We start from the raw sequence: 23,609 nt of genomic DNA, 5'->3' as shown, positions 1-23,609 counted from the left end.
CGGGGGTTCAGTGGGTCGGGGGTGCAGTGGGACGGGGGTCAGTTGGCGGTGCAGGGGTTCAGTGGGTCGGGGGTGCAGTGGATCAGGGGTTCAGTGGGTCGGGGGTGCAGTGGGTCGGGTTCAGTGGGTCAGGGGTTCAGTTGGTGGCGGTTCAGTGGGTCGGGGGTTCAGTGGGTCGGGGTTCAGTTGGTGGTGGTGCAGTGGGTCAGGGTTCAGTTGGTGGTGGTGCAGTGGGTCAGGGTTCAGTTGGTGGTGGTGCAGTGGGTCAGGGAGTGGGTCGGGGGTTCAGTGGGTCGGGGTTCAGTTGGTCGGGGGTGCAGTGGGTTGGGGTTCAGTTGGTGGCGGTGCAGTGGGTCGGGGTGCAGTGGGTCGGGTGCAGTGGGTCAGGGTGCAGGGGGTCGGGGGTGCAGTGGGACGGGGTTCAGTCGGTGGCGATTCAGTGGGTCAGGGGTGCATTGGGTCGGGTTCAGTGGGTCGGGGTTAAGTGGGTCGGGGGTTCAGTGGGTCGGGGTTTCAGTGGGTTCAGTGGGTCGGGGGTGCAGTAGGTCGGGGGTGCATTGGGTCGGGGGTGCAGTGGGTCGGGGGTTCAGTGGGTCAAGGGTTCAGTGGGTCGGGGGTGCAGTGGGTCGGGGTTCAGTGGGTCAAGGGTGCAGTGGGTCGGGGTTCAGTTGGTGGCAGTGCAGTGGGTCAGGGAGGGGGGTCGGGGTGCAGTAGGTCGGGGGTTCGGTGCGTCGGGGTGCAGGGGGTCGGGGGTGCAGTGGGACGGGGTTCAGTTGGTGGCGGTGCAGTGGGTCGGGTTCAGTGGGTCGGGGGTGCAGTGGGTCAGGGGTTCAGTTGGCGGTTCAGTGGGTCGGAGGTTCAGTGGGTCGGGGGTTCAGTGGGCGGGGGTTCAGTTGGTGGTGGGTCGGGGGTTCAGTGGGTCGGGGTTCAGTTGGTCGGGGGTGCAGTGGGTCGAGGTTCAGTTGGTGGCGGTGCAGTGGGTCGGGGTGCAGTGGGTCGGGTGCAGGGGTTCAGTGGGTCGGGGTTCAGTGGATCGGGGGTCAGGGGTTCAGTGGGTCTGGGGTGCAGGGGGTCTGGGGTGCAGTGGGTCAGGGGTGCAGTGGGACGGGGTTCAGTTGGCGGTTCAGGGGTTCAGTGGGTCAGGGGTGCATTAGGTCGGGGGTACAGTGGGTCTGGGGTTCAGTGGGTCAGGGATTCAGTAGGTCAGGAGTTCAGTGGGTCGGGGTTCAGTTGGTGGCGGTGCAGTGGGTCAGGGGTTCAGTGGGTCGTGGGTTCAGTAGGTCAGGGGTTCAGTGGGTCAGGGTTCAGTGGGTCGGGGATCAGTGGGTCAGGGGTTCAGTGGGTCGGGGTGCAGGGGGTCGGGGGTTCAGTGGGTCGGGGGTGCAGTGGGTCGGGGTTCAGTTGGTGGCGGTGCAGTGGGTCAGGGGTTCAGTAGGTCGGGTTCAGTAGGTCAGGGGTTCAGTAGGTCAGGGGTGCAGTGGGTCAGGGGTTCAGTGGGTCGGGGGTTCAGTAGGCCGGGGTTCAGTGGGTCGGGGTTCAGTGGGTCGGGGTGCAGTGGGTCGGGGTTCAGTGGGTCGGGGGTTCAGTTGGTGGCGGTTCAGTGGGTCGGGGGTTCAGTGGGTCGGGGTGCAGTGGGTCGGGGTTCAGTTGGTGGCAGTGCAGTGGGTCAGGGAGTGTGTCGGGGGTTCAATGGGTCGGGGGTTCAGTGGGTCGGGGTTCAGTGGGTCGGGGTTCAGTTGGTCGGGGTGCAGTGGGTCAGGGGTGCAGTGGGTCGGGGTTCAGTTGGTGGCGGTGCAGTGGGTCGGGGGTTCAGTGGGTCGGGGTTCAGTTGGTCGGGGTGCAGTGGGTCGGGGTGCAGGGGATTAGGGGTGCAGTGGGTCTGGGTTCAGTGGGTCGGGGTGCAGGGGGTCGGGGGTTCAGTGGGACGGGGGTTCAGTGGGTCGGGGTTCAGTGGGACGGGGTTCAGTTGGTGGGTCAAGGGTTCAGTGGGTTGGGGGTTCAGTGGGTCGGGGTTCAGTTGGTGGCAGTGCAGTGGGTCAGGGGTTCAGTGGGTCAGGGGTGCATTAGGTCGGGGGTGCAGTGGGTCGGGGGTCAGTTGGTGGCGGTGCAGTGGGTCAGGGGTTCAGTGGGTCGGGGTTCAGTGGGTCGGGGGTTCAGTGGGTCGGGGTTCAGTTAGTGGCGGTGCAGTGGGTCAGGGGTGCAGTGGGTCAGGTTCAGTGGGTCAGGGGTTCAGTGGGTCAGGGGTTCAGTAGGTCGGTGGGTCGGGGGTGCAGTAGGTCGGGGGTGCAGGGGTTCAGTGGGTCGGGTGAGGTAGGTCAGGGGTTCAGTAGGTCGGGGTTCAGTAGGTCGGGATGCAGTAGGTCAGGGGTTCAGTAGGTCGGGGTTCAGTTGGCGGTGCAGTGGGTCGGGGGTTCAGTGGGTCGGGGGTGCAGTGGGTCAGGGGTTCAGTAGGTCGGGGTGCAGTGGGTCGGGGTTCAGTAGGTCGGGAGTTCAGTGGGTCGGGGGTTCAGTGGGTCGGGGGTTCAGTGGGTCGGGGTGCAGTAGGTCGGGTCTGGTGTAGGCCAGTCTGCTGCCTCATTGTTTCGGTTGAGCCTGGCCCCGCCCAGCTCTCGCAGCGTCCGGGAGCGGTCCGTGGAGCGGGCGGTGAGTGGGGCTCGGCGGAGGGGAGAGGGGTTGTGGGCTGTGAATTGGTGCAGGATCCCGAGTGTCGGGTGGTCTCAGTGCAGCCATTGCCCGACGGCCGAGGCTGACACTGGGGCCTGCGTGCTGGAGCTGCCACCGGCCCGCGTACTGTGAACCTTGCCCCGGACACTGCGATGCAGCAATCGCGTCCGTCTGGCAGCGGAGCCGGGACCGGGTGCGGCCTGGGCCTGGGCTCGGAGATGGCGAGATTCAGGGGTCTGGCTCCTGGGCCAGAGCTCGGCCAGTGTGGCGTCTCATGCATGTTGTTTGCCGATGCTGCTCGCTGTGTGGCAATGGAAGCGAATCCTGCCTGCGAGAGCTTCACCCTTTCCATATGGGTTGGAGCACAGTGAGACCCGCCTGGTGCCAGGCTGTGCGAGTGTAAAGATGCGACTGCAGGACAAACGTGTTGAATACAGGGAGCCAGTGAGGCAGTAACTGCTGTTGGATTGCATTTATTCGCTTGTTATTTATATCTAGCGACTAGGCTTGTATACACTGGAATTTAGACGGATGAGAGGGGATCTTATCGAAACATGTAAGATTATTAAGGGTTTGAACACGTTAGAGGCAGGAAACATGTTCCCAATGTTGGGGGAGTCCAGAATAAGGGGTCGGCCACTAGAACGGAGATGAGGAAAAACTTTTTCAGTCAGAGAGTTGTAAATCTGTGGAATTCTCTGCCTCAGAAGGCAGTGGAGGCCAATTCTCTGAATGCATTCAAGAGAGAGCTAGATAGAGCTCTTAAGGATAGCGGAGTCAGGGGGTATGGGGAGAAGGCAGGAACGGGGTACTGATTGAGAATGATCAGCCATGATCACATTGAATGGTGGTGTTGGCTCAAAGGGCCGAATGGCCTACTCCTGCACCTATTGTCTATTGTATTGTAAGGTCAGAACAGGTACAGTGAAACTCTTACAGCAGCATGGCAGATGTGACTGGGAAGGTCAGCACCCCTGACTGCTCTTACTTCAGAAGGCGGTGGTAAGAAGCTGCTTTAAATGCTGTACCTGCTGTAATTTTGGGTTAAGAATAAAGCACACTGACCATGGGTATTTAGATCAGGATGGTATGTAGGAAGAAAGAAAGTGTGCAGGCAGTAGTGTCCCCATGCACCTGGAGCACGATTGTGGGTTTCAAACCATTGTGGAATAACCACTCTGAGCACGTTGCAGATGGCACACAATCTGACTTTCTATTTACATTCAAAGGCACTGCATTACCAAGGTCCACATTTTTACCATTCTGGAGGTCACCAAGAACCAGCGATTCAATTCGACCAACCACTCTAATATTTTGGCTACAAAAGCCGAACAAAGGCTGGCGGCTTTGCTGAGTGACTCAACTCAGACTCTCACAAATCTTTCCATTTACTCTGAGACACAAGTAGAAGATATTCCTCGTTGGATGAGTTCAGCTCCAACAAGAATCAGTCTGGATGATGTCAAGTTTCTTGATTCTTGTTGGAGCTGAACTCATCCAACGAGGAATATCTTCTACTTGTGTCTCAGAGTAAATGGAAAAATTTGTGAGTCTGAGTTGAGTCACTCAGCAAAGCCGCCAGCCTTTGTTCGGCTTTTGTAGCCAAAATATTAGAGTGGTTGGTCGAATTGAATCGCTGGTTCTTGGTGACCTCCAGAATGGTAAAAATGTGGACCTTGGTAATGCAGTGCCTTTGCATGTAAATAGAAAGTCAAGCCTGCTCTGCTAAAGGACACTGCCTGTTTGAAGAGGATACACAGCTACAGGGAAGAATAGCAGTCAGTTTCTGAAGATACTTTGGCTGTGTTTGGATAGGTAGCATTTGGTCAGTATAAAATAATTTTGCTTAATGGAGCATTAGATTGAGAGTTATATAAGTAAGTCTAAAAGATACATAACTTTCTCTGGAGAGTCAAAGCTTTTCTGGGAGGTGATCCATGTCCGAAGGTCTGAAGGAGAAAAAATGCTGAAGCTGGATTTATAATCCTTGCGCAGTAGTTCTAAACGTTTCTGTCTGTTGGGAATTGTTGATATAATTAGAGAATGAGGTGGATACATGTTTCAGACTTACTCTCTTGACATAGCTGCTGCTGTGCCCAACACTGGATAGCCAGTGCAGTGGTCTGCCTTCGGCCATGGATGGGCAACCGATCTTCAGATATTATGAAACATATGGAGGTGATTGGTGGAAAGTGGTATTGGGAAACTTGATGCAGGTTTCAGATGGCATGGCTACTGGGAGTGGGACTGGGGTGTCTGGTGGTGAGAGAAGGCCAGGCCGTGGGAGAGAGTGAGCAAATGGAGAATTGCGGATGGGTGGTAGTCGAGGAGGGACTGGTGGAAGAGTGAGGGTAGTGGGTGACTGGAAGGGTAGCCCATGGTGGGTGAGCCAGGCTCTACGAGCTTGGGGCACTCGGTTATGGGAGACTGAAGCTAATGAGCTAGTAGCAAGAGCAGTGAGGGAGTGCAGTGTGGATGTGGGACATTTGATAAGGTTGTGGGAGAGCAGAGGTACAATTAGAAGGAGCAGTGGGCAGAATGTGAGTGAGGAAGCAACAAATGGGAAAGTGAGTTCAGGAAGGGTAGAGAAATCTAAGTAGGGAGTTTGTGAGGTGAGGTTAGAGGGGATTGAGCAAAGAGGTGGAGAGGAGAAATGAGAAGGGTTTGTTTGTTTTCATGAACACAAGCATTCTCACCCTGATACCAGAATTCAAGTGCTGAAAGTAGCTAAAATGCCGCATCATTGTTATTGGAGCAGTGTGTGGTAATTCAGTCACAGAAATTATGAAAGACAATCCAAAGAAATTGAGCACAAAACAAATGCTGGAGGAACTGAACAGGTCAGACAACATCTGAGGAAGAAACTGAGGAAGGAAGTAGCTGATGACATTTTGGGTTGACCTTTCTTCAGACTGATAGTGTAGCGGGGAGATAGCAGATAGAAATGAGGAGGGGAAGGCAGCAAAAACTAGCAAGTAATAGGTGGACTCTGGTGTAGAGTGGCAGACGAGTCTGATGGGGGTGGGGGGGAGAAAGGTAAAGTGAGTAACCAAGGCTGGAAGTGGCAAAGACCAGAGCGTGTATTTGGTGGAATCTGAGAAGGTTGGATGTGAAATGTAGAACCAGAGGACGAGATGGTGGGTGGAAGGGAATGGGTAAGGGGGAGGGTGTGTGAAAGAAAATCCCTCCTCCCAGACAGAACAGGGATAGAGTTCCCCCGGTCCTTGCCTTTCACCACACTGGCCTCCTCATCCAACACACTATTGGATGAGATATTCACCAGCTTCGTCATTATCCCAACACCTGTCACATGTTCCTGTCCCCACCTTTTTCTGCTTTCTGCAGGGACCACTCCATGATTACCTGGTTCGCTCATCTCTTCCTTCCCACCCATCCCCTTTCCAGGCACTCTCCCCTGCCTCCTCTCTCACCTCCATTCGGGGATTCCAACAGCTCTTCCAGGTGATGCAAGTTTGCATGTACCTCCTCCAAGCCTGTTTATTGTATTTAATGCTCTGGATGTGGCTCCCTCTACGTTTGTGACACTAGTTGACCATTCGCCCAACACTTGTACTCTGCCCACCAGGACCATCTGGTGCTGAATCCCATTCACCTGTCTATCTGGCCTCTTCCCATAAATGTAGAGGAAGCCAGGGTGAAGCCATAGGCAAACTCTAAAAACAACACCTTGTACTCTGACTGCATAGTCTACAACCTAATGGCATGAATATTGAATTTTCCAATTTCAGGTAACCCCAGTCATTCTCTCTGCTCCTCCTGTCAGACAGAAGATACATGCTTGAAAGCGTATACCAATAGATTCACAAACAGGTACTTCCCCACTGTGATCAAACTACTAAATCTTCCTCTCATTAGCTGGGTGTTAGTCCTGATCTCTCAACCTATCTCAGTGCAGACCATGCATATTTTTCTTTTGATCTGCACTTTCTCTTTAACTGTAACACTGTTAGACTATATTCTGTACTCTGATCTTTTTCTCCGAGTCACTTGCTGTACCCGTGTATGGCTTGATTGCACTCATGTATGGTATAATTTGACTGGATTGTATGCTGTTCACTCTATCTTTGTACATGTGACAAAAATATACCAAACCCTTCTCCCCTCCCATCCACTTAACTTCCTCCTTCAACTGCTCATCTCCCTGTGTCCTGCACTTTTCTTCGCTGCCTTTACCTGCTCCGTTCTACTCACCACCTCCCCCTTTAGTTCTCCATTTCACTCCCAGCATTCACCCCTTACCAAATTCCACCATTTGAACTGTTTTGTCTTCTACACCTTGGTTACTATCTCCACTTTCCCTCCCACCTAACTCATCTGTCAATCAGTCTCACCTCACACGGATCCACCTATTATTTCCCAACTCTTACATCATCCCATCCTCTTACCTCTTTCGACCAATTATCTCCACTCTACTCTACTCCATCATTCTGAAGAAGGGTCCCAATCCAAAAAGTAATGTGTCCATTTTTTCCCCATAGAATCTGCCTGACCCCCTAATTTCCTGTAGCAGTTTGGTTTTTAGCTTGTGATTCCAGCATCTGCAGTCTTTTGTCTCCAACCCGAAGATATTGTAGGTTGTCCTGATCAAGACGACAATACCCTATTGTAGTCAAACATAAGACAGGTCTTGGGAAGGTTGTAAGGCATTGTTTTGTGGTCCTTGCATAGAAATAAGAATCATAATCGAAGAAATCGGTTGGGTTGCAAGTAGTATTCTGGGATGAATTGGCAAATCTTTGTTGCCTGAGGGAGGTGAGCAGGAAGGGGAAGGTAAAAGGAATGCAGGTGCTTCAAACCAGATGAATTTGAGAGCTGGGGTTGGGGAGAAAAGACACTAGAAAATTGGAGGTAATTGAAATAGTTTGGCAACAGGAGATTTGTAGCAGACATTTGATCTTTGATATGAAACAATCGTCTGTAAGTGCTGCTAGTTGAAGCTGGTAATCGGGGTAGAAGGAGCTGAAGGAAGGATTCATTTTGTTGAAATGAAAAGCGTAAGGTGGTCTCATCGTGGGAGTTAGGTGATTAACTAATATTGGAAAATGAGTATCTAAGTTTTTGTTTGCCTAGAATTGCTCAGAAAAAGTTACTGTACATCTCACACTCGTGTTCGGTTTATAAATCTTTAAATTACCTTTCCTTATCCTTTTGAATAACAGTTGTACACTGATAGCACACAAACAAAAACTTTTCACTGCACCTCAGTACACATGACAATAATAAACTAAAATAAACTAATGCTAAACAGATTTAAATGTAGAATGCATCACTCATTAATGAATGACTGACTATCACTCCACATGGTCCCAAATCCTCAGAGCATGTTGCTGCTAATCAGCCCACCCCTGCACTGCCCTGATGTATAAATGTAAATTAAAAACAGTATTCTCATGATTATTTTACATAATACTTGAAATAAAATTCATTGTTTATTTGTTATATAAATAAGTTCAAACAATCTTGTGTAGACAATGCAGAAACTATTATGCATTGCCTGGGATAAGGTACCATTTAAGCAGAAATTGCTTAATTCTAAATGCCAAGTAGACTGCAATTTATCTACTGCATTCTGGAAACTCAAATGGCATTTCATTAGGTTCAACAGAGCTTTCGCCTTGATGTTGAAGGCTTAATATTCATTGAAATTTTTGCCGGTTGTGAGAGAATTCATAATGCTTAAAGGCAGATAAATGAAAGTGTATTGTAATTTCCTTATTTTTAATTTATTTTCGAGACCTACAAGTAGTCAATGCCCTGGCAACCACCTTAAGTGCCTGAGAATTTTTTCTTAGTACCTATTTTCATCCTTGCTTCACGTTCCATATTTGTACTCTTCAACAAGGCTTAAATTTCTATGGGGACATACTGTTTTCCAACTTTACTATCTTGAACATGTTGGGTTTGGAGGATATATTCTGTATCTATGTTATAGCTTTTTTCACCGGTCAATGATAGATAATAGAAACATTCATGCCTGAGGCAGTATGAAAGGTGCAGTTAGAATTTCAGTACAAAAAAACTGACTTTGCATGACTGGTATTCGTATTACCCAGTTAATGTCATTGACCTGTGACATGTAACTGAAACTAGGGAGATTTCTGTGCAGTAATATTTATGCAATTCTAGTCAAGTTGCAGGGGCTTATTTTCTTTCCTTTTTTCAGGCAAACTGTCAGCTGTGGAGATTACAACAGATGGCAGCAAGGAGCGAGAGAAGCCCACCAAATTCATTAGAATCTCAAGCGCTGGGGAATCGTATTGGTTTTCCTAAAGAAATTTTGGCAGCTAAGGTCGAGGGGAAGTACCTGTGCTTCGAGTGTCACGGGATCCTGAGGAAACCCTTCCAGGCACAATGTGGTCACCGCTACTGTGCCTCTTGTCTGCAGGGGATTGTCAGGTGGGAGATCACAAACTAATGCCACCCAGGGCAGAATCATTCTGTATCCTCTCTTTTCTGATTCTTCTTTCCCATGATAGGGAGTAAGGTTGATCCAGAGAGTAAACTATAATAGGTTCTTAAACACTGAGGGCCTCTCGCTTGTTTTCCTGTTCATATTCCTTCATTAGACAATTACGTTAAGCTTGGTACTACTCAGGAATGCAAGGTAGACCCAAAATGCTGGAGTAACTCAGCAGGTCAGGCAGCATCTCTGGAGAGAAGGAATGGGTGACGTTTCGGGTCGAGACCCTTCTTCTGACTGATGTCAGGGGAGGGGGCGGGACAAAGATAGAATGTAGTCGGAGACAGGAAGACTAGTGGGGGAACTGGGAAGGGAGAGGAGATAGAGAGGGAAAGCAGGGACAATCTGAAGTTAGAGGTCAATGTTCATACTGTTGGGGTGTAAACTACCCAAGCGAAATATGAGGTGCTGTTCCTCCTATTTGCGCTGAGCCTCACACTGACAATGGAGGAGGCCCAGGACAGAAAGGTCAGATTGGGAATGGGAGGAGGAGTTGGAAGTGCTGAGCCACCGGGCGATCAGGTAGGTTAAGACGGACTGAACGGAGGTGTTCAGCGAAATGTCAGAGGGTGGTGAAGTTGTGGAATTCTCTGCCTCAGAAGGCAGTGGAGGCCAGTTCGTTGGATGCTTTCAAGAGAGAGCTGGATAGAGCTCTTAAGGATAGCGGAGTGAGGGGATATGGGGAGAAGGCAGGAACGGGGTCCTGATTGAGAGTGATCAGCCATGATCGCATTGAATGGCGGTGCTGGCTCGAAGGGCTGAATGGCCTACTCCTGCACCCATTGTCTATTGTCTATTGGTCTCGCCGATGTAGAGAAGTTGGCATCTGGAACAGCGGATACAGTAGATGTCACTTATTCAGCTATCCAGTTTCAATAACAACATGCACCAGGTTTAAGCTCAGCTCCCAAAGGTCTGTTGTGTTAAAAGATTTTTCAGTCATTTTCACACAAGCCACCATATGGTCTCCTGCTTCAACCACTCTCTTGAGACATGTTGAATTTGGAAGGATATAATCGGCAGCTATGCTGTAAAATTTTCCACAGGTCAACGACACTCAGTTTGTGACAAATTATTGAAACATTCATGTTTGAGCTGGCACAATGAAGTGTGCAGGTTTGAACAGATGTGATTGTCTGCATCCTTACTGAGCAGTTTTCAGTTTCGTTTAGAGATACAGCGTGGAAACTGGCCCTTTCGGCCAACCGGGTCCGCGTCGACCAGCGATCCCCACACATTAACACTATCCTATACCCACTAAGGACAATTTTATTTTTTTTACATTTACCAAGCCAATTGACCTACATACCTGTATGTCGTTGGAGTGTTGGAGGAAACCGAAGATCTCGGAGAAAACCCATGCAGGTCACGGGGCGAACGTACAAACTCCGTACAGACAGCACCCGTAGTCGGAATTGAACCCGGGTCTCCAGCGCTGCATTCGCTGTAAGGCAGCAACTTTACCAATGCGCCACCGTGCCGAGTTTCTCGAACAAAACCTTCCATCATAACTATGCAAGTGCATGCTGTTAGTTATTAGATAACTTTGGTGCCCTCTTTGACTCACAGTGGAACTACAAACCATATAACCCTTGCATCCACTCTCACTCCGTCCCTCCCCCTCCCTAGTGGTTGTCTGTATAACTCTCTTTCACCTAGCCCACAGCTAACCATGGACTGCTTCCTTGACCATCATGTCCTTCATCTCTTTGTTCTATAATCTCTCGCTCTATATCGTTGTCTATATCTCTCGTTCCCCTTTCCCCTGATTCTCAGTCTGAAGAAGGGTCTCGCCCCAAAACGTCACCCATTCCTTCTCTCCAGAGATGCTGCCTGTTCCGCTGAGTTACTCCAGCATTTTGTGTCCATAACCAGCTAGCTTGTTGCCATCACCATCACTGAAATACCATCATATTTTTCACATTTCTGAACTTATTTTCCTAATAACTGTCTGTGGACCTCCCATTCTTCTATCTCCATTAATCCCAATTATCTGAAGCTCAACAAAACATTTTTTTTTTCATTAAGTCTTAGAAGCACAATACCCCTTTGTCTCTTGGGGCCTGTTTTCTGTAATAACACATTCATGAACTTGCAAGCAATATGCCTTCATAAAGTCACATGAATAATGAACCTGAAATTGTCTGCAATCTAATCTAGTTAATGTTACCGAAACATGACTAAATATTATGTTTCATTTGCGGAGGTGGAGTTGTAATAAAATATGTGTGAGTAATCTTGAAACTTCACACTGAAGCTACTCGAAATCTGAAATGAAACAGTTGGAAATGCTGGGAGTACCTATCAGATCAGTCAGTATTTTTTGTTTTTCAGTTTTCCAGCTTCAGCAATAGTCATTGTACTATAAATTGCCAATGTGTTGGTGAGTGGGGAGAAAAATTAGTGGGTAATGAAATTGCTCTGAACCAGCATGAATGGTGGCATGAAGGGGTGGCACGGTGGCGCAGCGGTAGAGTTGATGCCTTACAGCGAATGCAGCGCAGGAGACCCAGGTTCGATCCCGACTACAGGTGCTGTCTGAATGGAGTTTGTACGTTTTCCCCGTGACCTGTGTGGGTTTTCTCCGAGATCTTCAGTTTCCTCCCACACTCCAAAGACGTACAGGCATGTAGGTTAATTGGCTTGGTAAATGTAAAAATTGTCCCTTGTGGGTATAGGATAGTGTTAATATGTGGGGATCGCTGGTCGGTGCAGACCCGGTGGGTCGAAAGGGCCTGGTTCCCCGCTGTTTCTCTGAACTAAACTTGATGGGCCAAATTGGCCTGTTTCTATATGATAAGGAAATATGGCAGTACTTGTGCTCCTTCAGCTCTGGCCTCCTGAAAGTATTTGAATTTACTCTCTGCACAGTTTGGCAACCTTGTATTTAGCTGCTTAGGCCCCAACATTTGAATTCTTCCCTAAACTGCTCTCCCTCTCTCTTCCTCCATGATTCTTTCCAACTCACCTAATTGGCAAATGTTTTGAGTAACTGCCCTAACTTCACTAAATGTGTTTTGTTGACTTCCTTCGGATGCTTTTGCCAAATTAAAGGTTCCAAATAAATTGAAACTGTGGAAATGGGGATGCGGCAGACTTTTGAAATAGCTGCTTTGTATGAGTCTTCACAGTAGAGCACGAGGATAAGATTGGATATGAGGAAAATAAAACTAAATCAAAACTTGAATTAGCCAGATTCAACACGAGTTAAAAACCATGACAGGTTTGTTATGTCGTATCATTCTTGCCCCAAATTGACATATATTTAAATTGTAAGTGTTATGATCTTCCTGACCCGTTCCCAGCAAAGCAGTGTCACCAGTTCCTCTCTTCTCTTATTTTGCCGTGTCCTGCAACATATTTCACTTGCTCCTCAACTTCCCTTTGATTCTTTTGTGTACCATAGCCGATTAGCCTACTAGATGTGAGAGGAAACCAGAACACCTGGGAGAAAGCCACATAGTCACAAGAAGAAAGTGCAAACCCCCACACAAACAGCACCTAATGCTGGGATTGAACCCAGGACCTGGAGTTATGAGGCAGCAGCACTAACTGTAGCACCACATTCGAGTCGCCAGTAATTTCTTAACTAAATGTTTGGCTTGGTTAAGGGATTGCTTGGGAGGTGGGAGAGAACTGAAAAGTGCTATGTATTTTTTCACATTATCAGGATGTCTAGAGTATTTATTTGTGATATGCACTGCATTTACTTGCTTCAGCTTTACAGGCACATTAGATGCAACAATAATAAATATATATTAATCATTTTATATAAACTAGACCATGATAGCACAAAATCCAAAGTGAGTAGAGCATCCACAGTAATGCAAAGTCTATAGTGGTTTGGTGTTGATATAGGGTTGTGCTAGGTGGTTCAAGAACCTGTCGGGTAATGGGAAGAAGCTGTTCTTGAATCTGAAGGTAACCGTTCTAAGGCTCCTGTACCACCTTCCTGAAGGTAGCAGTGAAAAGAGTGTGGTCAGGGTGATGTTGATCTGCCTTTTTGAGGCTGTACCCAGTAAATCTGGTGCTGAGGGCAGTATCCATGATGGGCCACCACTTTCTGCAGCCACCTTCATTCTTGAGCTTTCTGAACCAGTCTGATTCAACCAATCAGGAAGTAGAGGCCTCGATCAGCTTTCTTTATGATTGTCAGAATAGATACTACCTCTTGCACCTATGCAGAACTCACTGACGTCATACACTTCACCTCCAATTTCCATCCTGCCCTTAAATATACCTGGACTATCTCTGATATCTCCCTCCCGTTTCTGGACCTCACCATCTCCATCACAGGAGACAGACTAGTGATGGACATTTACTACAAGCCCACCGACTCGCACAGCTATCTGGACTACACTTCTTCCCACCCGGTCCCCTGCAAAAAGTCTATCCCCTACTCCCAATTCCTCCGTCTACGCCGCATCTGCGCCCGGGATGAGGTGTTTCAGACTAGGGCTTCCGAGATGTCCTCGTTCTTCAGAAAACGGGGCTTCCCCTCCTCCATTATAGATGAGGCTCTCACTAGGGTCTCTTCTACATCCCGCAGCTCCGCTCTTGCTCCCCCTCCCCCCACTCGCAACAAGGACAGGATCCCCTCGTTCTCACCTTCCACCCCACCAGCCAGCGGATCCAACATATCATCCGCCAACATTTCCGTCACCTACAACGGGACCCCACCACTGGCCATATCTTCCCATCCCCTCCCCTCTCTGCGTTCCGCAGAGACCGTTCCCTCCGTAACTCCCTGGTCCACTCGTCCCTTCCTACCCAAACCACCCCAACCCCGGGCGCTTTCCCTTGCAACCGCACGAGATGCAACACCTGTCCCTTTACCTCCCCCCTCAACTCCATCAAAGGACCCAAACAGTCTTTCCAGGTGAGACAGAGGTTCACCTGCACCTCCTCCAACCTCATCTATTGCATCCGCTGCTCTAGATGTCAACTTATTTATATCGGCGAAACCAAGCGCAGACTCGGCGATCGCTTCGCTGAACACCTGCGCTCGGTCCGCATTAACAAACTGATCTCCCGGTGGCCCAGCACTTTAACTCCCCCTCCCATTCCCAGTCTGACCTCTCTGTCATGGGCCTCCTCCAGTGCCATAGTGAGGCCCGCCGGAAATTGGAGGAGCAGCACCTCATATTTCGCCTGGGCAGTTTGCAGCCCGGTGGTATGAACGTCGACTTCTCCAACTTCAGATAGCTCCTCTGTCCCTCCCTTCCCCTCCTCCTTCCCAGATCTCCCTCTATCTTCCTGTCTCCACCTATATCCTTCCTTTGTCCCACCCCCGACATCAGTCTGAAGAAGGGTCTCGACCCGAAACGTCACCCATTCCTTCTCTCCCGAGATGCTGCCTAACCTGCTGAGTTACTCCAGCATTTTGTGAATAAATCATCAGAGATGCTTATGCCCTGGAATCTGAAGCTGTTGACTCTCGACCGCTGTACCACCAAGGAAGACAAGTGCATAACCACACAGGTTTCCTTCCTATTAGATAACAATCAGCTCCTTGGTATTGCCATTGTTGAAAGCAAGATTAGTGTTGCACCCCTCCAAAGTATTAATATTTATTTAATGCCTCAGCTCGAAACAGAATGTTGTAGAACAGAGAGACCATGGGGTAAAGGTACATCTGTCCATGAAAGTGATGTCTCAGAAAGACAGGGTGATAATGAAAGCCTTCGGCACATTTGCCTTCATCGGTCAATGTTATTGAGCGCAGACCTGGGATGCTGTACAAGACATTGGTAAAACACATTTGGAGTACTGTTTACAGTTCTGGTAGCCCTACTATAGGAAGGATGTCATTAAACTGGAAAGGGTACCAAGAAAGATTTACAAGGATGTTACTAGGACTTGAGGGTTTGAGTTCTAAGGGGATACTGGATATGCTAGGACTTTTTCTCAAGTGCGCAAGAGGCTGAGTGGTAGAAGGGGGTACAATCACAACATTTAAAAGACACATAAACAGGAATGGATGGGAATGGTAGGAGGGGCATGGCAAGTGGAACCAGCTTGGTTCGGCAACTTGCGTGTACAAGTTGGGCTGAAGAGCCTGTTTCTGTGCTGTATAGTTCTATGATTCCATCAACAATTCTGTATTCCAATACAGGAAGTCCTTTTCAAAGCTTGGTCTAATGAATGGCAAGGGACATGCCAAACAAGTGCAAGGCAATGAGCAAGTTACCTGCTCATGACATCATTCCGGTGTATACAATGCGGAAGCATAATCCAGACCAATCCCACTGCTTATTTGGGGTCCTGTACACCACCACCTCCATCACAAGCAAATCAGTTATATTCGGTTCTATTTTATTTATTGCACTCCAACAGTTTGAAAACCCCAAACATTGACCACGAAGAAGTATGAGGATTGTAGTGTGCGCCCCACCCTCGTGAGCAACATCCTTTACAGACGGAATCCAGCAACTTGAGCGTACACTGTGCTAGAATAACTCCCAAAGATGTTTACTCTGCTATCCTGTGAAGAGTGACTGGAGTCTGTGTGAAGGATAGAATATGTGTTAAATGGAACCTTGGTTCAAAGGGCAGCAATAGGCAGCAGGTCCAAGAGAGAGGGATCAAATAGTGAGAGACTTTTCCCAAGTGATTTTATTTGGACTGCTGACTTGTGTGATTTTTTTTCAGCAATGGCCCACAGAAGTGTGCAGCGTGCATTGAAGAGAACATTTATGAAGAATCACTGTCTCTTCTGGATGCCAATTCAGTAAGTCAAATGGAGCAAAGAATGTTCTAACAATTACCTAGATATCCAAGTTGGGGGAAGATAAATTCAGTATGAATTTTTTTTAAATCCTGCACAAATACTTCTGTCTATTTTTTACTCTAAAGCGTCTGACCTTTCCCATGGGTTGGAAAAAATTAGACCACAGTTACCACATCCCATCATTGGATTGGGGAAATTACAGACTGCTATTCCTATGCACAGACATGCACCACAGCTTCTTTGTCTTGGGTGTAGAAAATCCCAATCAACATTGGATTGAGGAACAGGAGGAGCCTTGCTTTCAAACATTCAGGAAAGGGGATGGCAGAGTGGAAGGAATTTTAATTACTCACTTTTCCCCAAACCAGGACTTTGTTGATATTGTAATGAAATGCGACTAAATAACATTGAATGAGTTCTGGTATTGACTTGTCTGTCACTGTTTAATGTTAGTATAGTATACTGATGGGTACAGGACTGTTGCTATCTCTGAAGGTCTGTACCAGTGGGTGTAACACCATATAGTTATCCCGTGACACAAGAACAGCCGCAGTGCATCTATGTCTAAAGGAAGAAATGGTGAGAGGATGAGTTTTAAATGTTAGAGTTTTGATGGATTGAATTTTGGCTCATGTGTTTGCTTTTTCCGATTAGAACCGCTCAAGGATTGTAGAATGGGTCATTACAGTTCTCTATGCTCTAAATTATGTCGGTAATTTTTACAGCTAAGATTGCAATGTTTCTGATGTCTTTTTCAATCACTGTGCATGAAAAAAACCAAACCCTCACTGTTAATTTAAGCAAGAAACCTGAAAGTGAGAACTCATTGTTTTATTCTTTCCTCCTCCAGGCTTTCCCAGACAATGCGGCTCGCAGGGAATTGGACAACCTGCCTGCAGTTTGTAGCAATGAGGGCTGTCCTTGGAAGGGCACCATCAAGGACTATGAGGTGAGAGAAAGAGAAATTAATATAAAGGCTGAAGTTTTAATTAAAAGTGAATTAACCGGGCAGCACTGTGGCACAGAGTGCTAGAGTTACAGTGCTTGCAGCGCCCGAGACCTGGGTTTGATCCCGTTTACGGGTGCTGTCTGCGCGGAGTTTGTACATTCTCCACGAGACCGCATGGGTTTCCTCCCACACTCCAAATACGTACAGGTTTGTAGGTTAATTGGCTTGGGTTTGTGTGCTTGGTATAAGTGTAAATTGTTCCTAGTATGTGTAGGCTTGTGTTAATGTGCAGGGATCGCTGGTTGGTGTGGAGTCAGTGGGCCAAAGGGCCTGTTTCCGCACTGTATCTCTAAAACTAAAGCTATACTGGAAATTGTCGCCAAATCTGATGGTAGAAAGAAAGGGGCTTCAGGCATCTGGTGAGGAAATGGAACTCCCTCAACCTCTTTCAGGAATCATGAGCTAATGCAATTTCTCCATGTGTCTGTCTGGGTTTTCTCCAGATACTTTGGTTTCCTTCCAAATCCCAAGATACGCGAGTCAGGGGTTTAATGGTCACTGTAAAATGCCTCCCGTGTAGGCGCGCAACAGGATTGATGGGAATGTAGGCAGAATAGTTTTGTTTATTATTGTCACCTGTACCGAGGTACAATGAAAAGCTTTTGTTTCCGTGCTATTTAATCAAAGAAAAGAGTATACATGCAAACAATCAAGTTGTCCACAGTGCACAGTTAAAGGATGAAGGGTACAGCATTTAGTGCAAGATTATAACATTGAGGTCTGATAAAGTCTGATTAAAGATAATTCAAAGGTAGTTGGGAGGTTGGACCACACTCTTGCTGATGAGAGGACCGTTCAGTCTGATAAGTACTGGGAAGAAACTATTCCTGAATCTGGAGGTATGCATTTTCAAACTTCTGTACCTCATGTCTGATGTGAGAGGGGAGAAGCGGGAGTGACCAAAATGAGACTGGTCTTTGATTATGCGGGTGGCCTTATCAGGCAGCGTGACGTGTAGATAGAGTCAATGGAAGGGAGACTGGTTAGTGTGATGATCCAGGCTACGTCCATAACTGTACAATTTCTTGTGATTTTGGATGGAGCTGTTCCCAACCCAAGTTGTGATGCATCCAATAAGATGCTTTCTATGGCGCATCTGTAGAAGTTGGTGAAGGTTGTTGGGGACGTGCTGAACTTCCTAAGCCTTCAATGGAAGTAAAGGCGTTGGTGTGTTTTCTTGGCCATAGGTTTGATGTGTAGGACACAGGGATAATTAGTGGATGAATGGGATTTGTCAATGAGCCAGTATAGATTCAAGGCAGCAAATAGAACAGGACACAATAGCACAGTAACAGGCCCTTCGACCCACAATGTCTGGGCCGAACATGGTGCCAAGTTAAGTTAATCTCTCCCTGCACATAATCCATTTCCTTCTATTCCCTGTATGTCCATGGATCTATCTAAACGTCTCTTAAAGGCCACTATCATCATTGCATTCATCACCACCCCTGACAGCTCGTTCCACACAAGACTTTGCAAACAGCAGGAAAAGTTATAAAGGCTGTACGGAACATATGGGATCCTTGGTTTGAAGAGCTTTCACCTTTGGTATTAATTTTCTATGTGGCATGTGATTATCAGATCATAAGACAGTATTCTTATGAATATCTAAATATACAACATCGACAAATTCCCTTTATGCATTCTACTTATTACATTCTCTGATAATTCTGATAAATTTCTTAAATGCAATTTCACTTTAACATAACCATGTGAACTCTATGTCTATTCTGTTACTGATACCTTAATAATTGTTACCAGCTTCTTTTCAAAGATAGATGTGAGTCAAACTGTACTATAGTTTCCTGTGTGCTCCCTCCCTCAGTTTTTGAATTATGTTTGTGTTTTTTCAAATCTCAGAGATTGTCCAGTATGTAAGAAACATTGGAAGATCACAATCAGTTGATCCACTGTTTTTGCAGCCAATTCATTGAACACTCTTGAATGTAGGACCGAGGACATATGTACATTAGTCTCATTATTTAGCCTTTTATGTTTTATCGAATGATTGTGATTGTTTGAAATATTTTCCTTTTTTGCCTGGGGCATATTCTTCTATTATGGGGATGCTCTTGGTGTTTATTACCATGAAGATGGATACAAGGTACAGGTGCTCCTCAGCTTACAATGGGGTTCTGTTCCAAGAAACCCATCGGAAACCGAAAATATTGTGTCGAAATGCATTTAATACACGCGATCACGTGGCCGGAAGCGAGCTACGGGTCGCTGCCATTTGCAAAATCGAACTATCGCAAGTCGAAACATCGTAAGCCGGGGAGCACCTGTATTTCTATGTGCTTAGTTGAATAAGGTCAGGATTAGCAGTAATGCTCCCTCAGTTGAGTAATTTGCTTCTGTTCTTTGGTGTAATGGCTCAGGGTAATGATCAGAATTGCTTTGGGATGTTAGGTCCCAGCACATGAACATCGTCAAAGAAAATATGGAGCAATATTGTCACACACTACCACAACTTTGCACAGTCAGCAGCATTCCACCCATTGAATACCTAACAATATAACAGAAAAGATTTATAAAATTGAGTGTGATAGAGTAGACAGTCAGAATCTTTTTCCCAGTGGAAAAGTGAAATACCAGAGGGAATAGTTTTAAAGCTGAGGGGAAATGTTTAAAGGAGATGAGCAAGGTAAGATTTTAAAAAGAACAAGAAAAGTGATAGGTACCTGAATGCGCTATCAGGGGAGGTGGTGGAAGCAGATAGGAATGTGGCATTTGAGTGGCTTTTGACGTAAACATGCACGGAATGCAGATGGATCATGTGCAGGCAGAAGAGATTAATTTAATTTGGCATCTTCGGGGCTGGATGACCTATTCCTGTGCTACACTGTTCCGTGTTCTAAAATATCTTGATGCAGAAATAGCAGTAATTTGGCCTAACTGAGATTATTAGTAATAGCTGGGGTTGAACTCTATTAGTATAAGTAGAATGAGGATCGGGTGATTGGTATTTACACTGTTCAGAATGACTAATGAACCTAAGGTGGGTATGTGAACTGCTTCTTTCCCTCAATGTACAGGGACTTGCCCTTGTTGCAGCAATAGTTAATGATGTGTCCTCTGCAGACGCAGCTGTGGTTGGATGATAACCTTGGCTTGTTAGTTAGATCAGAGCAGCAGATTTATTGCCTGGAAAGTCCCTGAGTCTCAATACACTTGTGTTTTAAAATAACAGAACGAGTGGAAAGTCCCAAAGATTTACTGCGTTAGAGTTAGATGATATTATGATTGTCCAGCACGCCATGGAAAGTTGCAATAACATTTTTTTAAATAAGTTCTAAATTTTCCCCCACAAAACTACTCATGTTTTTTTATTAAGTTCATTCCAGTTGAATGTTTTTATTTGTAATGACTGCAACAAATGGAACCATTTTAAAATCAAGCAAAGCCCCAATTGATCCTGCAATGGATGGCTTCCAGCCCTGGTGAACCATCTGGTTGCGACCAGAACATAAAAACAAAGGGCATGTCCAAACCTAAGCTCCCTTCCATCAAGCATTCTAAGGCAGAGTACAATATTGAGTGAGACACAGTAAAATCCCTCTGTGCTTCAATAATTTAATTGGAAAACAGCAGGGAGAAAAGGCAGGCAGTATCCGCTGTAATTTCAGACGGTGCAGCAAAATATTGTTGATGCTGTAAATCAGAAATAGAACAGGAAATGTTGTAAATGGTTGGCTGGTCAGGGAACAACCATGGAGAATTCTATCAAAGAAACATTGTTTCTCAGGAGATGCTATCTGATCTGAGTTTTCCAACATTTTCTGTTTCATTCCACTTTTATTCCAGTGTGGTAATTGGTTCTATTCATAAAAAAGAACACTATGCCCTCTCAAAGTCCAAGTGTTGAGCATGAGAGGGTTTGGTAAGGTGGAGGATGAGGCTGGTTTACCTATTGGTTGCAGGTACATACTAGGTATCGACCTGAAATATTGTGCTTACCCTCTTTATTTGCATGGATGGTGTAGAGTGAAACTCAAGCCTGCACCTGCTGGTTCAAAAGCGGCAGAACTACAACTGAGCCAAAAATGTTGACTTGTTGAGTGAGAGTTTGAGGTTCCTTTTTCCCTGGTACTGAGAAGCTTTTGTGGTGGATGTGCAGATAACTGTGAGTGTCATGTGCTGGTTGAATGAATGGTAGTCATGTGTTGCTATTGCTGAACTCACTGCAGACATGCACTTGGCCTCTATCCCAATCACCTATTGTTTATTACAGGCTGAACATGAGAGAAGGTGTGAGTATGTCCTGATGCCTTGTGAAGCGTGCAGCAAGAAGGTGCGCCAGGTCGATCTATCCCGCCATTTGGAACGAGAATGTCCTGAAAGAAACCTCAACTGCAAATTCTGCAAAATGTCCTTCCACCACAAGGATATAAAGGTCATTAGTTTTAATGAAGAATGAATTCACATTACCAACCATTTGTTGTGCTGAATCATCTCCACACTGCCACCAGATCAGCTTCTGCAGTGGATCACAGTAACCCTACAGTTGCCTTGCTTCCATTTATTCCCAGTGAAGAATAAAGCAGGTGGATGTGAACAGGTTTGGGATTATTATGATTAACTGCCATAATTATGGCAATTACAGTAGTCAGCAATGGGTATTTCCATTAGCGATGTTAAACTGGTCACAGTTGCATCCACGTGATTTTTATTTTTATTCATCTGTTGGATGGAGACATCATTAACAAGGTCAGTATTTGTTGCCCAACTCAAGCTGCCTTTGTAAAGGTGGTGCCAAGGGTAAGCAGGATGCTTGTATAGTAAAACCCACATAATGTAGATAGAGCAAAGGGGAATATAGTTCTCAGCATTGTAACGCATTAGTCCCATAGACAAAGGGTGGCGCAGAAGGGAATTGACTATAGAAGTTGGAACATTATGTTGCAGTTGTGAATAACCAGTTTCTCACAAATTCTGATGATTTAGCATTTGGCTCAAATGTTCTTTTCCATGCTCTCTGTAAACACACAATCCTGTTTCCTTTGCACCCTTTGAACTCTTTGGGACCCCTTTTCAGGTGCTCCCTTTGTAGTTATTGGAGCCCCATCTCTTGTGCTCCCTTTGAACTCGCTGGGGCTCCGATTCTTGTGCTTGCTTTGAACGCACTGGGGTCCTGTTTCTACACTCCCTTTTGAATGTACTCGGTTATTGTGCAAATTTTTTTTTTTTTAATTAATTATAAGTATAAGTTAATAGGAAGATTATAATGATCTTGAAATTCTGTGCCCAAAATGAGTGCCAGATTAATGGAGTTTTGCTATACTGTGTCTTTGACAACTGTGTCACTGAGAAGGCAGTGGTTGAGTCTGTACGACATGAAAAATAAGAAGCAGTTGATCAGTCAGTCTCGGGAGACTGCTGTGAAATCAAGGTCATGGCTGATACAGTATGTATATATTCATAAATACAATCAAGTCAAACTCAAGTACAATAGATAGAGCAAATGGGAAGATACTGAGTGGAACATAGTTCTCAGCATTGTAACGCATTAGTTCCATAGACAAAGGGTGGTGCAGACGAGAATTGAGTATAGATGTTGGGACATTATGTTGCAGTTGTACAAAATATAGGTGAGGCCGCATTTGGAATATTGTGTACACTTTTTGTCATTCTGGTACAGGAAAAAATGCTATTAAGCTGGGAAGAGTTCAAAGATGTACGGGGATGGTTGGACGAGCTAGAACTTTAGTTCTTGGAGCGCTGGAGACTGAAGGGTGATCTTATAGAAGTGTACAAAAATGATGGGGGGAATAGATTGGGTGAATGCACACTTTTCCCAGAGTAGGTAAATCAAGAACTAAAGAGCATAGTGTTATGGTGAGAGGACATAGACTAGGAACCTTGGGGACAAGTTCTTTATTAACTTAGTATAAGAAAATAACTGCAGATGCTGGTACAAATCGATTTATTCACAAAATGCTGGAGTAACTCAGCAGGTCAGGCAGCATCTCGGGAGAGAAGGAATGGGTGACGTTTCGGGTCGAGACCTTTCTTCAGACTGATGTCAGGGGGGCGGGACAAAGGAAGGATATAGTGGAGATAGGAAGATAGAGGGAGATCTGGGAAGGAGGAGGGGAAGGGAGGGACAGAGGAACCATCTAAAGTTGGAGAAGGACAGAATTCCCCTCGTTCTCACATTCCACCCCACCAGCCAGTGGATCCAACATATCATCCACCAACATTTCCGTCACCTACAACGGAACCCCACCACTGGCCATATCTTCCCATCCCCTCCCCTCTCTGCGTTCCGCAGAGACCATTCCGTCCGTAACTCCCTGGTCCACTCGTCCCTTCCTACCCAAACCACCCCAACCCCGGGCACTTTCCCCTGCAACTGCACGAGATGCAACACCTGTCCCTTTACCTCCCCCCTCAACTCCATCCAAGGACCCAAACAGTCTTTCCAGGTGAGACAAAGGTTCACCTGCACCTCCTCCAACCTCGTCTATTGCATCCGCTGCTCTAGATGTCAACTTATTTACATCAGCGAAACCAAGAGCAGGCTCGGCGATCACTTCGCTGAACACCTGCGCTCGGTCCGCATTAACCAAACTGATCTCCCGGTGGCCGAGCACTTCAACTCCCCCTCCCATTCCCAGTCTGACCTTTCTGTCATGGGCCTCCTCCAGTGCCATAGTGAGGCCCACCGGAAATTGGAGGAACAGCACCGCATATTTCGCCTGGGCAGTTTGCAGCCCAGTGGTATG

The 23,609-nt window shown here is 46.7% G+C and overlaps 1 protein-coding gene across 4 annotated transcripts in view; it reads left to right on the top strand.

Moving 5' to 3' along the window:
* Nucleotides 1-23,609, top strand: part of LOC144608494 (TNF receptor-associated factor 2-like) — a 48,301-nt gene that overhangs the window by 4,108 nt on the left and 20,584 nt on the right. Inside the window, exons 1-6 of one of the 4 annotated variants that reach the window (XM_078426335.1) lie at nt 2,791-3,220; nt 6,414-6,495; nt 8,849-9,081; nt 15,797-15,875; nt 16,726-16,824; nt 21,116-21,277. In XM_078426335.1, the coding sequence (XP_078282461.1) occupies nt 8,879-9,081; nt 15,797-15,875; nt 16,726-16,824; nt 21,116-21,277 (543 nt within the window). In that variant the 5' untranslated portion in view covers nt 2,791-3,220; nt 6,414-6,495; nt 8,849-8,878. Of the gene's footprint in view, nt 1-2,533; nt 2,644-2,790; nt 3,221-6,413; nt 6,496-8,848; nt 9,082-15,796; nt 15,876-16,725; nt 16,825-21,115; nt 21,278-23,609 lie in introns of those variants that run through there. The other 3 variants (XM_078426333.1, XM_078426336.1, XM_078426334.1) reach the window with 3 other exon arrangements.

This window comes from Rhinoraja longicauda, chromosome 31 (genome assembly GCF_053455715.1).
Source record: "Rhinoraja longicauda isolate Sanriku21f chromosome 31, sRhiLon1.1, whole genome shotgun sequence".
NCBI lineage: Eukaryota > Metazoa > Chordata > Chondrichthyes > Rajiformes > Arhynchobatidae > Rhinoraja > Rhinoraja longicauda.
The sequence above is the reverse complement of the archived record's forward strand: the minus strand, read 5'-3'. Positions and strand labels throughout refer to the sequence as shown.